General features: G+C 41.2%; 2 protein-coding genes across 4 annotated transcripts in view; one reads left to right on the top strand and one right to left on the bottom strand.

The window, feature by feature from the left end:
* The window catches only part of c2cd3 (C2 domain containing 3 centriole elongation regulator), a 113,542-nt gene that overhangs the window by 91,846 nt on the left and 8,158 nt on the right, over nucleotides 1-13,538 (top strand). For all 3 annotated transcript variants that reach the window (XM_033023200.1, XM_033023199.1, XM_033023197.1), the window contains 2 exons: nucleotides 1,140-2,112; nucleotides 6,076-6,184. In XM_033023200.1, coding sequence (XP_032879091.1) covers nucleotides 1,140-2,112; nucleotides 6,076-6,184 — 1,082 coding nt within the window. The remainder of the gene's footprint in view (nucleotides 1-1,139; nucleotides 2,113-6,075; nucleotides 6,185-13,538) is intronic.
* LOC116974578 (mitochondrial uncoupling protein 2-like) overlaps nucleotides 12,646-13,538 on the bottom strand; it is a 42,082-nt gene continuing 41,189 nt past the window's right edge. Inside the window, exons 9-10 of the transcript XR_004412393.1 lie at nucleotides 12,699-12,701; nucleotides 12,646-12,658 (exon numbers count right to left, since the gene is read on the bottom strand). The gene's annotated coding sequence lies outside the window, so the exon portion shown is untranslated. The remainder of the gene's footprint in view (nucleotides 12,659-12,698; nucleotides 12,702-13,538) is intronic.

The following is a 13,538-nucleotide window of genomic DNA, read 5'->3' as shown; positions in this document are numbered from 1 at the left end:
CCTCCCTGCTCCTATACTCAAATCCTTTTGCTATGAATATAGGGGGGGGGAGGATTTCTTAGATATTTATCTGTTTATTTTTCTTTATATAGCTTCACATGCTTTGCTGTTAGGGAGAGAGCTCTAGGTTTTTGATCCAGAGATAGTGAAAGAATGGCGATTTATTTCAAGATGGTGTGTGCCTTGGAAGGGAACTTCCTAGCTAGTGGTGTTCCCATATTTCTACTGCCATCGAGTCATACTGTAGAATCATGGAGCTACACAGCAAGTGAACAAGTCTTTCAGGACAACTTGTTCATGCTGACTAAGTTGGCATTCTGGGCAAGACACATTCGACACATTGTGTATATGATTCCTTCATTTCAATTTCTGGTTAGTTGTAACACCCAAGTTATGGATAGAGGGGTGAATTCAGTGATGGTGATGTCAGTAGGTGATAGCTGGATTTTCGCTTGTTGAATATTGTCATTATCTGGCACAAATGCTACTTGCCAGCTATCAGCCTATGCCTGGATATTGTTTGATTTTTACAATATAAAGCTCACCCACATGGAATAAATAGGAGGTGCTTAGTTTGAAATATCCTGGGCAGAATTGCATGGTCAGGCACCAACTGCAGAACTATATTATGAACTTTTGGATATCCTTACCGAGCAAAGTCCCATATTGTCATTATTATATGTGCCTGCAACATATCTGAATTATCACACCAAATTTGCAGTGTTAGCATTATTTTATCCAAAACATGCTTTAAGTGATTTCCTCTACTGGATGACAGTGACTAAATATCTAATATTCTGTTCACATGCTGTTTCTGTGTTGGGAGTGAACTGGTGTAATAAAGGGGCCACCTTGTAATAATACTTTTGGGTAAGACATCTGTAATCCTAGTTTTCTATCCCTTCTCTGGCTGTCAAGTGCATACATTCACATTATTATGGGTAAGGTTGGTTTTAATTTGTTGACCTAATACGTCATGGTACAATCTAAATGCAGTCATCAGTGGTATATGTACCAAAATGTATACATTAGCAGCTAATAGGTCAGCAATTATTTAATAAATGCCTAATGATTAGTGAAAAATGTTTACAGAATTATTTCCATTTTCATGCCCATGCTTATATTTCACAATCTAACAGGTCTGCAGAAACACAATGTTGATGTTACTTATCCAGTCCAGTTTCCTCGAGACATTGAAGACGGTGTGGAGGAAATAGCTGAAAATGAAAGACCTGCAGATCTCCTTAATCCACAATCACCAGAAAGAGAGAATATAAAGCAGTGCCTTCCTCAATTCTGTACACCAGGAAATGCGGAGTTTGGACTGCCTGAACATAATGAATTACTTGATAAAGACGTAATAGATTACCAGAATAGTAGGTGCATTGTAGAAGGTGCACACCAACAAAATCATTATGAAAGTGATTGGTGCAGTGATGAAGAATATGAAGAAGTTGTGATTCAGCCGAAAACCTTAAATGACGTGACTGGTATGACTGATAGAACCAGCCCTTGGTCAAGTATTTTGTCAGATTTTGATGAAGATAACAAGCATAAATTTGAAACAAAAAGAAACACACCAGAGTCAATAGGAAATGGAAATGTGGCTAATGAGGAAGAAGCAGTTTCCAAAAGGGTACATGACGAGGTGTTGGCTGAGATGCAAAATAAAAATGCCAAGTTACCAAGTGATATTGCATCTAGCGAGTCTTCACATACAGAAAAGTCTTCAATAGCTGAAGAAATAGAGCTTGATATGTTAAACTGTAATTTAATCGAAAGTGACTGTGGCTCAGATATGAAGTTACAGGAAAGACAGTTCTCAGATGATCTGAACATGTTTTTCTCAAACCACGATGAAGCGGAAGACCAGGCACGAGAAAATGAAGACTTTACAGAGTATGACGTTTTCTCCAGCAAAACATTTTCCCCTACAGAAAAGGAAGAAACAGGCCTTAGAATAACAAATATTCATGAAGACTGCTACCAAACGGAAGAGCTCAGTGATGAAGTGAACCTGGAGTCCTGTGAAGAATGCGACAATGAAGATATTCCAAAGATGCACAAGAAAACATCTGAAACAGAAACTGAAGATAAACTTCGTTATAAATTGTATCCTTTGCATAACCAATATTGCCTGTAAACTCTGCTTTTATTCAGATGTGTGTCGATTCCTAGTATTCCAATGGAAGCCTACTGTTCTGAGCAGCAATTAATTTAACCTGCACTGCAATTAATTTCTTACTTGTTAAAAGAAGAATTTTCTGACATTGTTGTCCGTTAAATTAAATCTTTCCTTGACATGTTAGATTATTACTAATTAATTTTGTTATAAAGTGATTTATTTGCTTTTAAGTAGGTTCTAGAAAACTTGGCCTTTGGACATTTCTAATCCTTATTTTATTATGTGATGAGAATATAATCACTTCCGTTTTTTGTATATAATGTGCAATATAATTATTCTTATAACATGTGAATGCTATCCTTATGACATTCTACATCGGTATATTCTCATTAAGCTTTAATATCCTGCAATTCTACTTGTATCTAAAGATTCCTTCCATCTAAATATTGTGAATATTGAAGCCATTGCCTTTGGTCTCTGCTGTAAATTCTGTTCCTGACCACTGACACCAACTTTCTCTCTGAAACTAAATGATCCTGAACTAGAGTTTCTGACCCCATAATTGACAACAGCTGAGCACATATCTGGACCATCCCTAAAATATCATCTTTACAGGTCTTCAATGTTGCCGATTCCTCTCCTCCTCCTTCTCGAATGCTGCTGAAATTGATATCCATGCTTTTCTTAACTGTGAATGTCGCTTTTCTAAAGTGTTTGTGGTTGGTTTGCCACCTTCAATCTTTCTAAACTTCACTCAGTACTTTACTGCCTCACACCAAGTCCCATCCACGTATCACCTCCCTCAATGAATAAAATTATTATAAAGTAGGAAAAGATAATGAGAGTATACTGGGGAATAATATAAAAAATAAAGAGTAAGATCGAGAAGAGTAAGAGAAAGTAAGAGATAAAAGATAGCTGAAATAAACCTTGGTACCTCAGATGATGAGATTGGGAAATGACAGAAATTATAACTAATTATTCATAATGGGTCAATGGTAAAATTAAAAACAATCTAATGGGTGTATAATCAGAGGCTCTGGGGAGGGAGGAAATTGTGCCAATACGCATTCAACTATAAAAGCATGAGAGGTGTAGGAAGGAACTACTGATGCTGGTTTAAACCGAAGATAGCCACAAAAAGCTGGAGTAACTCAACGGGTCAGGCAGCATCTCTGGAGAAAAGGAAAAGGTGACATTTTGGGTCGAGACACTACGAGACTGATGTGGGGGGGGGGGGGGCACGGGAAGAAGAAAGGAAGAAGCGTAGACAGTGGGCTGTGGGAGCGCTGGGAAGGGGAGGGGAAGGAGGGAGAAATCAAGGACCATCTGAAATTGGAGAAGTCAATGTTCATTCCGCTGGGATGTAAAATACTGACTCCCATGGCTCTCTGGACTACACTTCTTCCCACCCCGCTTACTGTGAACACTATATCCCCTACTCCAAATTCCTCTGTCTATGCCGCACCTGCACCCTGGATGAGGTGTTCCAAACCAAACCTCTTCGACTATAGATGAGGCTCTCACCAGGGTCTCTTCTATATCCCGTAGCTCCGCTCTCACTCCCCATCCCCCCACTCGTAACAAGGACAGAGTCCCCCTTGTCCTCACCTTCCACCCTACCAGCCGTCACATACAACCGATAATCCTCCGACAATTTCGCCACCTCCAACGGGATCCCACCACTGGCCACATCTTCTCATCTCCTCCCCTTTCGGCTTTACGCAAAGACCGCTCCCTCCGTAACTCCCTGGTCAATTCGCCCCTTCCCGCCCAAACCACCCCCTCCCCTGGTACTTTCCCTTGCAACCGCAGGAAATGCTATACTTGTCACTTTACCTCCCCCCTCGACTCCATCCAAGGACCCAAGCAGTCTTTCCAGGTCTTTCCAAGTGAGGCAGAGGTTCACATGCACCTTCTCCAACCTCATCTATTGCATCCGCTGCTCTACATCGGTGAGACCAACCGCAGGCTTGGCGATCGCTTCGCCCAACACCTCCGCACACTAAGCATTCACCAACCCGAACTCCCGGTGGCTCAGCACTTCAACTCCCCCTCCGATTCCGTATCTGACCTTTCTGTCCTGGGCCTCCTCCATGGCCAGAGTGAGTCCCACTGCAAATTGGAGGAGCAACACCTCATATTTCGCTTGGGTAGTTTACACCCCAGCGGTATGAACATTGACTTCTCCAATTTCAGGTAGTCCTTGCTCTCTCCCTCCTTCCCCTCCCCTTCCCAGCTCTCCCGCAGCCCACTTTCGCCGCATCTTCCTTTCTTCTTCCCGCCCCCCGACCCCCACAACAGTCTGAAGAAGGTTCTCGACCCGAAACATCACCTATTCCTTCGCTCCATAGATGCTGCTTCACCCGCTGAGTTTCTCCAGCATTTTTGTCTACCTTAGACGGTGATCTAGAGAGATATAGAACAAATGAATGAAAGGTATACAAAAAAAGGAAAGGATGATAAAGGAAAGGCCATTGTTAGCTGTTGGCTAGGTGAAAACGAGCACAGACAATGAGACTCAACAAGGCAACTTTGAAGCTGGTACGACTTGGGTTGGGGAGGGATAGAGAGAGAGAGAGGGGGGGTTGCAAGTGTTGTCTATTTCAAGATAAGATTTCTGAGGAGGGTTGACTAGGTTGATGCCAAGAAATGGGAGTGCCTCAAAAAAGAGGACATTGTTTCAGATTAAGATGCAGATAACATTTTTCTGATATCCGGAATCTTTAGAATTCTCTACTCCAGTGACCAATGGAGGCCTGAGTCATTAAATATATGTTTTAAATAGAGATAATTAACAGTATAACAAAGAATGGAGTCAAGGAGTATGGTGAGAGAGCAGGAAAGGAGTGTTGAGCAAGATTGGATCAGCCATGATCTTTATTAAATGACAAAGTGGGCTATCCTTTTTCTTATCTTATCCTGTACACGTGTTACATAGCATGCTTTATTTCAATTATCATCCTTTCAAATCCTTCCTTGACCGCATTTCATTAACTTCTTCCAACCTAGTGCCTCTGATACATTTGTTTCTTCAGTTCAGGCTCTTATCTGCAATTCCAATCATTCAATAATGACCGTTGTTGCTTCAGGCCTAAAGTTTAGTTTTGTTTAGAGATACAGCATGGAAACAGTCCCTTCGGCCCACCGAATACATGCCAACCAACAGTCACCCACTCAATAGTTCTATCCTACAGCTAGGAATAATTAACAAAGCAAATTAACCTACTAACCTGCACGTCTGTGGAATGTGGGAAAAAGACAGCACCCGGTGTCGGGATTGAACTCGGGTCTCTGGAGCTATAAGGCAGCAACTCTGCCACTGTGCCGCCCCTCCATATTTCAGTAACTTCTTCTAGCCTTGTGCTTCTCTGATCTATTTGTAATTCTTCAGTTCGGGTTCTTATTATCTGTAATTTTCATAATTAAAAAATACTGTTATTCCTACAGGCTTAAAGTGAGGTGACCCTTATCGATAAGCTTTTATCTTTCAAACTCAATTATTTTTTCCCTTTTCTTTAAGCCTCTCTTTTGAATTCTGCCCAATTAAATCCTTCCTTGTTTTACAGCCGAGTTCCGTTTCATAATATACATGTGAAGTTCCTTCAGAAATTTAGCCATAATATATAATACAAGTTATTTTGGGTACTGTTTGAAGTTGCAGATGAAGTTTTAATTGATTACATTGCTTGTGTCACTTTCCTCGCCGATTGATTATAATTTATGACCTTGATACAAACTATTTTAAAATATTTTAGTGTCACCTTTATTTTCAATTTCTGATTTGTGAGAGTAACTACAATTATTGAGATTGTTTGCAAAGGACCATGTTAAAAAATAATCATGTCCAGTTTAATTATATTGCTTTGGGCAAACTGGAATGGGTATCACAAAGAAATTGTACTTCTCAACATTCACCAATGGCAATAATCTTTAACATTTTTATTCAGACCCGATCCAGTTATAATTCCAAACTTCTTTCTCCCTCCAAGTCATTTGGAAGCCTCAATGAGAAAACTAAATGTTCGACATTCATTTCATACACCGGCAGCAGATCCTGTAAGTTTTAATATTTCCTTTGCATTGGTTGCACTGCTCAAAAAGTACCTTGTAATTTGTTGACAACTCAACAATTTTATGTATTTAGTACATGGTAACATTCATGGTGGTTTAAATGGGCAATTACTTGTGGACACATAATTAAGGAAGCTTTTCTCTATGTATGCACAAGGTTGCGTAACTACAAAATAATTTTAACATCTCCAAGAAGCAGCAAAGTCTCACGTACCTAACTATTAATCAGGATCATAGGACATTTGTTTAACTGTTTGCAAACAATAATGGGCAACACATTTTGGCATTTCCCAAATTTCTACTGATGTAACTGATGATTGATTGTGCATTGCAATCCACATGGAACATTGCCTGCAGTCGCAAAGCAAAAAAAGTCACTAGCTGGTTAGAATTAGGAAACCCTAGTCACGTCTACACCAGGCAAGTATACCCATCAAAGTTAATGGGTCAATAAAGATCTGAGAGGAGCCACTAATCTTTCATTGCAGATGTGCAAGATATATTCCCTATGTTCCCATTGAGTAAGCAAAATGAGTATAGACCAATAATCACTGGAAATATTTTACAGGTTAGACACCATTAGTGGAGATGCAAAAATACTAATATTTCAGGGCAATGACCATCCATCAGAACTCAAAAATGTTAGCACAGGAGCTATTTATGACCACAGAGAAAGTGGAGAGAGTAAGATTGAAAGAAGTTATGCTGCCAGGACCTTTTAAACATAAAATAAGTACTCCGCGGAACAAAAACAGAAAATGCTGAAAGTGTCCAAAAAATGAAGCAGTATCAAAGGGGAGAGAAACGTTAAGGATCCTTTATCCAAACTGGAGGGGAAATGGAGAAAACAATACAAAACAAGTTGTAGAGCGGGAGAAATTGTGTGAACAGTGAACCAGGCTGTCACGGAGGGAGTGATCTCTTTAGAATCCTGGTGTGAGGCAACAATGGAGATGGAATCCCACTGGAGGTGGAGAAATTATGGAGGATGGCCTGTCCAATGCGGAGGCTGTGGGGTGGAAAATGAAGGAAATGGAAACTCCATTTGTGATCTGGCTCGGAGGAGGGCAGAAACCAGAAGTCCAGACATTGTTGAGAGTCCTGTCAACTATGTTTACAACAAAACCACAATTAAGGAACAACCTGCTGAAAGCTTCATTATCAATGCAGATGCAATGAACACAAATAAATTGTGAGGATGAAATAACGTGCTTACAGGAAACTAGGTCGGAGCAGAGATAGTTTGATGGCAGCCTAGGGGGGGGGGCACAGTAGCACAGCTGGTAGAGCTGCTGTTTCACTGGGCCAGAGATGTGGGTTTGATCCAGACCTCCAGTACTGTCTGTGTGGAGTTTGCACGTTCTCCCTATGATTGCGTGGGGTTCCTCCAGGTACTCCAGTTTCCTCCCATATCCCAAAGATATGCTAGTCTGTAGGTTAATTAGCTTCTGCATTGTCCCTGGTGTGAAGAGCGAGGATGAGAAAGTGGGATAACATAAAACAAGTATGAATGGGTGATTGATGTAGTTGTGGACAAAGGACCTGTTTCCTTGCTGTATTGCTAAAACAAAAACTATAACCTGGCTCCTGAGAATGATGTGAAAAAAGAGAAGAGACTGATTTGGACCCTGTGAAAATGTTACAAGAGTGGAAATCTGCAGCAAAAGCTATGAAATGTTTCAATTCTATAAGAAATGCAAAATGCAGCACCAATTAATTTGACAGGTATTGAGAAAAGAGGTGCAGGAGGGGGGTGTAAATGCATCCCATGCACGTTCTCATGGTTACATCTATAACTTGGAGAAAATCAATGGAATTAAAGGACATATTGTTCAGACTCAAGTTCAGTCAGCAAAGTAGAGTGGTTTTGGATGGTATATGTTTTTCCCTACGTTCAAGGAAGAATTGAAGGGGGACCTCATTGAAACATCCAGAATAGTGAAAGGCTTGCATAGAGTGGATGTGGAGAGGATGTTTCCATTTGTGGGAGCGTCTAGGACTAGAGGTCATTGCCTCAGAATTAAGGGACGTCTTTTTGGAAGGAGATGAGGAGAAATTTCTGTAGTCAGAAGGTGGTGAATCTATGGAATTCTTTGTCACAGAAGGCTTTGGAGGTTAAGTTAGTGGATATTTTCAAGGCAGAGATAGATAGAGTCTTGATTAGTACAGGTGTCAGAGGTTATTGGGCGAAGGCAGGAGAATGGGGTTAGGAGGGAGAGATAGATCAGCCATGATTGAATGGCGGAGTAGACTTGATGGGCTGAATGGCCTAATTTTACTCCTATCACTTATGACCATATGACTCTAAGACAGTCCTCTTGTAGGATTTAAGTAAAGGCCATCCCTGTGTTTCAGCAGTTTAAGTAATGGAAATTTCCCCTCGCAGAGTTTACAAACCACTACCTAAAATTCTGAGATACAAAATAAAATGTGCTCTCATGGAATTTACATGGGCGGGGTAGTTGTGCCTGGGTACTTTCCCCTGCAACCGCAGGATATGTAACAGATGTCCCATTACCCCCTTTCCCACGTCCATCCAGGGACCGCAGCAGTCCTCGGGTAAGACAGAAGTTCAGCTACATCTTCTCTAACCTCATCTACTGCGTCTGGTGTTCCCAATGTGGCCTCCTTTACATAGGCGAGACCAAATTATGCAAAACATGAGTATAATCAAGTCACACGCAGTATAACAGGTCGCGCAAAGAGAAAAATACCAGAGTGCAGAATATAGTGTAAAACTATTATAATGTTACAGTTACAGAGAAAGTGCAGATAACACTAAAGTATAAGGCCCTCAATGAGGTAGGTTGGAAGATTGGGACTGCACCCTAGCTTATGGGAGGACTGTTCTGTAGTCTGATAACATCAGGGAAAACATATCCATTGTCTGCAGGTTTTCTGATAAAAGAATATACATTTAAATTAAGAATATAAATTCATTTAAAGCTACCAAATAATGAAAGGCCTATATAAAGTGGATGTGGAGAGGATGTTTCCAATAGCAGGAGAATCTAGGACCAGATGGCATAACCTCTGAATAAAAGGACGTACTTTTAGTATTGTGATGAGGAGGAGTTTGTTTGCCAAAGGGTGATGAAAGTGAAATTAATTGCCACAGATGGCAGTGGAGGCCAAGTCATTGGGTATTTTTAAAGCGATGATTGATAGGTTACTGATTAGTAAGGGAGACAAAGGTTATGTTGAGAAGGCAGGAGAATGAGATGAGAAAAAACTTTTTCACCCAGAGAGTTGTGAATTTATGGAATTCCCTGCCACAGAGGGCAGTGGAGGCCAAGTCACTGGATGGATTTAAGAGGGAGTTAGATAGAGCTCTAGGGGCTAATGGAGTCAAGGGATGTGGGGAGAAGGCAGGCACGGGTTATTGATAGGGGACGATCAGCCATGATCACAATGAATGGCGGTGTTGGCTCGAAGGGCCAAATGGCCTCCTCCTGCACCTATTTTCTATGTTTCTATTTTCTTATGGGGAGCAGACTCGATGGGCTGAATGGGCTAATTCTGCTCATGTCTTCTGATCATTTAAATGAGTGGACAAACATCTAGCAAATGGCAAATGATATGGAAAATGGGGAATTAACATTTTAGAAGGAAAAAAAAATCTAAATGAAATTCCTGAAGCCCTTCTCCGTACTGTGCTTTAATAAGACTTCTACTGTGTAATACCTTTTCAAAGAAAAAGGTTAATTTGTGTGTGTCGTAATAATAGAATATATCCAATCGTCTGGAAAATCTGCTGGTCTGGCACAATCAATATCCCATATGTGCCAGATTAATGGTGTTTTACTGTATATCTAAAACTTGTGTTTTGTTCACCGAGTTTATACAAACTTTGTAGCTTTAAGCATGTTCAATCTGATATACAGGTAACACGAATGTTGACAGAACAGGGCAAAAGTAGTCTGTTGGACCAGTTTTCATTGCCTAAAGAGATCGGAGCAGAATTTCCAATATGATTATTAATCGAAATGGCCTTTGTCAAGAGATTGCATGGCTCTCAGAATAGTAGGAAATTAATATGTTGAGATGTCCAAGACTTCAGTTGTGTACATAGCTTTGAATGATGGAAAGATCTTTACCTCTAAATTATTTTTCAGAAGCAGATACAACTTGCAAACATTTGAGGGAAATTAAAAAAAATAATAGGCACATCCTTTTCCAGCCAAGGTTTTATTTTAATATTTCCTTATCGGTATTTCATCTTGCAGGAATAAACATCTGAGCATTGGGGATTAAGAAACAAGTTTGTCAAGAGTAAACTAAATTAAGTGTTCAAAAATAACCTGGTATTTTATGCCTCATGGATCTCTCTCTGTTGCAGGGAAAGATTATCTACAGTCCTTACGTAACCAGTTTCTTATTACAGGTTACTGATACACAATGTTCTGCTCGTCCTGTTTATTCCATTCTGGCAGCCCTGAAGGCGCTCTGTGGCAATAATCTAATTATGAGTTCACTTGAACATGCACGGCAATTTTAACATGTACCTTTACAGGATATTTAACTTTTATATTTATTGATGTGATATGTACCTGTCAAACTTTTTTTTTGTTTACTTGTAATGGCAGGGTGTTTCTAAAGCAAGCATTCGACCCGTACATATGATCCATTATTTCTGATTTAACAGCTGATCCGAGGCATAATGGTACAACAGCTGGTCTATGCAACCTTGAGACGAGAGACAATAAGTCCAGTAAAACCTGATTGCACTTATGTTGCCTACTCGGTGTTTTGGCAGGTTCCAATTTTGGTTCACAGGATGTACCCAGCAGTAACACAGCAACACCACTGAGATCAAAAATTGAAACCAATGCTGATGCTGTGACCTTTGTGCGTATGTCATTGAGTGGTGCAGCACAGAAGCAGGCACTTCGGCACATCGCATCCATGCCAACCTTTCTGCCCATCTCCACTGATCTCATTTGCCCAAACTAGGACCATATCTTATAGAAACAAAGGACTGCAGATGCTGGTTAAAACACAAGAGGACACAAAGAACTGGAGTAACTCAGCAGGTCAGGCAGCATCTCTGTAAAACATGGATAGGCTACATTTCGGGTTGAAACCCTTCTTCAGATATATATAATAGTAATTTTGCCACGTAAACAATCACCTCTTGATTTATTGTTGAAAGGATTGAAAATCTGGTGGAAATATGAACCAGACAGGTTCCTTTCAGTTGATAGCGACAGGCTGAGGTTATTTTGCTGTCCCTTTTGCTCCAGCTCTACTCTTCATATTTCAATTTCCAAGCACGTCACATTTTCTTCCTAATTTATTTCAATTGCTGCACTGGCTCTTAAACTCAACTTTCCTGCTCCTACACCTTTCCTTTAATTCTGTATATTTCAATTAGCAAAAATCATTAGATCACCCTACTTAAAATTTTAGATACATTCTAAAAAGAGCTGCTCCCCCATTAATAATCCTTCCCTTTCTCGCCTGAATCTTTCTCTTGCTCGCCCATCAGTTCAGTGATAACTCCTCATGGACCCATGTTGGACTTCTACCTTCTCTGGACATTTTTATTTCCAACTGCTGAGGCAACATCAAGTCCTCTCAACTTCTCCACTCCACTTCTCCACCCGGAGTATTGTGTGCAGTTTTGGTCTCCAAATTTGAGGAAGGACATTCTTGCTATTGAGGGAGTGCAGCGTAGGTTCACAGGGTTAATTCCCGGGATGGCGCGACTGTCATATGTTGATAGAATGGAGCGGCTGGGTTTGTATACTCTGAAATTTAGAAGGATGAGAGGGAATCTTATTGAAAAATATAAGATTATTAATGGTTTGGACACGCTAGAGGCAGGAAACATGTTCCCGATGTTGGGGGAGTTTAGAACCAGGGACCATAGTTTAAGAATAAGGGGGTAAGCCATTTAGAACGGAGATGAGGAAATACTTTTTCACACAGAGAGTTGTGAGTCTGGAATTTTCTGCCACAGGGCGGTGGAGGCCGGTTCTCTGGATGCTTTCAAGAGAGAGTTAGATGGGGCTCTTAAAGATAGCAGAGTCAGAGGATATGGGGAGAAGGCAGGAATGGGGTACCGATTGTGGATGATCAGCCATGATCACATTGAAGGGCCGAATGGCCTACTCCTGCACCTATTGCCTATTGACTCTCATCCAACTAACATTGTTATTAAACCTGTTCAAGAAGGAACTGCAGATGCTGGAAGATCGAAGGTACACAAAAATGCTGGAGAAATTCAGCGGGTGCAGCAGCATCTATGGAGCGAAGGAAATAGGCGACGTTTCGGGCCGAAACCCTTCTTCAGACCTTCAGTTATTAAACCTGCCGTAAATAGTCTGATATTAGTCGCTGTAGTCTAGCAGGCTGACCTCCACTGTAATATGACCAGGCGCCAGCACTCAGGCATCTCTTCACACCTACCCCTTGACCATGACCCCAAAGATGAATACTGGGCCATCCTCTCCCAGACTGCTACCGATCTCATTACCTCTGGCGATCTGCCCTCCACGGCCTCCAACCTTATTGTTCCCCAACACTGTCTTCCCAAAATCCACAAACAGAACAGACCCATTGCTTCTGCAAAACACATCTCTAAATACCTTGATTCCATCCTATAGCCCCCTTTTCCAGTCCCTTCTAACCATCCGAGACACCTCACAGAAGATAGATACAAAATGCTGGAGTAACACAGGGGGTCAGACAGCAACTCTGGAGAAAAGGACTCAACTCCAACTCTTCAATAGGTTTCAATTTATGATGCCTCCATTGCCTCATCTGTACCATGTCACTTTACACCATCCCCCACCAGGAGGTTACTCCAGCATGTCTATCCTCTAGCTCTTCTTTGAATCAGTTTCCCTCTATTAACATTCTTCTCTGCCTGGTAAAACCGCTCCTCACCCTCAACAGTTTCTCTTTCGACTCCTCTCACTTTCTCCAAGTTAGAAGTGTAGCCATGGGCCGTGCCAATGCATGCCTTTTCGTTAGTTATGTCAAACAGTCTTTTCCCCAAATGTATACTAGCACCATCCCACAACTCTTTCTCTGCTACTGAAGACTGCATTAGGGTGTTATAGAACGTGATGATTTCATTAACTTTACCACTAACTTCCACATTGCCCTCAAATTCATTTGAGCTACAACACCTCTCTCCCCTTTCTTGATCTCTTTGTCTCAATCACAAAGGGCTGCCTATCAACTGACGTCCATTGCAAGCCTACCGATTCCCAGTAATCTGGACTGCACCTCCTCTTACCCTGCCTCTTGCAAAGAAGCTTTGCCCTGCTTGCAATTCCTCCGTCTCTGTTGCACCTGCTCCCAAGATGAGGCTTTCCATTGCAGGACATCC

Source organism: Amblyraja radiata, chromosome 6, assembly GCF_010909765.2.
Source record: "Amblyraja radiata isolate CabotCenter1 chromosome 6, sAmbRad1.1.pri, whole genome shotgun sequence".
NCBI classification, from domain to species: Eukaryota; Metazoa; Chordata; class Chondrichthyes; order Rajiformes; family Rajidae; genus Amblyraja; species Amblyraja radiata.
The sequence above is the reverse complement of the archived record's forward strand: the minus strand, read 5'-3'. Positions and strand labels throughout refer to the sequence as shown.